Source organism: Phaethon lepturus, unplaced genomic scaffold (assembly GCF_000687285.1).
Source record: "Phaethon lepturus isolate BGI_N335 unplaced genomic scaffold, ASM68728v1 scaffold50413, whole genome shotgun sequence".
NCBI classification, from domain to species: domain Eukaryota; kingdom Metazoa; phylum Chordata; class Aves; order Phaethontiformes; family Phaethontidae; genus Phaethon; species Phaethon lepturus.
Genome location: NW_010530748.1, coordinates 1 through 321, shown reverse-complemented (window position 1 = coordinate 321; position 321 = coordinate 1). Strand labels below are relative to the sequence as shown.

General features: G+C 46.4%; 1 protein-coding gene across 1 annotated transcript in view; it reads right to left on the bottom strand.

The window, feature by feature from the left end:
- The window catches only part of LOC104618692 (ectonucleoside triphosphate diphosphohydrolase 8-like), a gene marked incomplete at its 5' end in the record, with an annotated part of 3,535 nt that extends 3,219 nt beyond the window's left edge, over positions 1-316 (bottom strand). Inside the window, one exon of the mRNA XM_010284349.1 lies at positions 305-316. Within this exon, the coding sequence (XP_010282651.1) occupies positions 305-316 (12 nt within the window). The remainder of the gene's footprint in view (positions 1-304) is intronic.
- Positions 317-321: the final 5 nt, after the last annotated feature.

Here is a 321-nt window from a genome sequence, read left to right as displayed (position 1 = left end):
AAAGAGTATCACATTCATCTGGCGTCTGATATTGCTGCATCTCTGTGATACCAAAATCAACTCATAAATAAGTGGAGAACTGAGCTGTGTCCAGGCTGAGCTGGACACAAAGACCCTTGATTCTGGTGATCACAACACTGGAGTCAAATGTGCAGTTCACAACAAAAGGCTATATTTATTTGTGCAACTAGTGCCCTAAAACTGCTTTTTCTCTCCTCTTGGAATAAAGAAACCTGGCTGTAGTTCAGACAGGGGCATATACACTGCTCACCCACTCACCCCCACCCTCTCCCCTGACCCGCACCTTCACGAGGGTCTCCA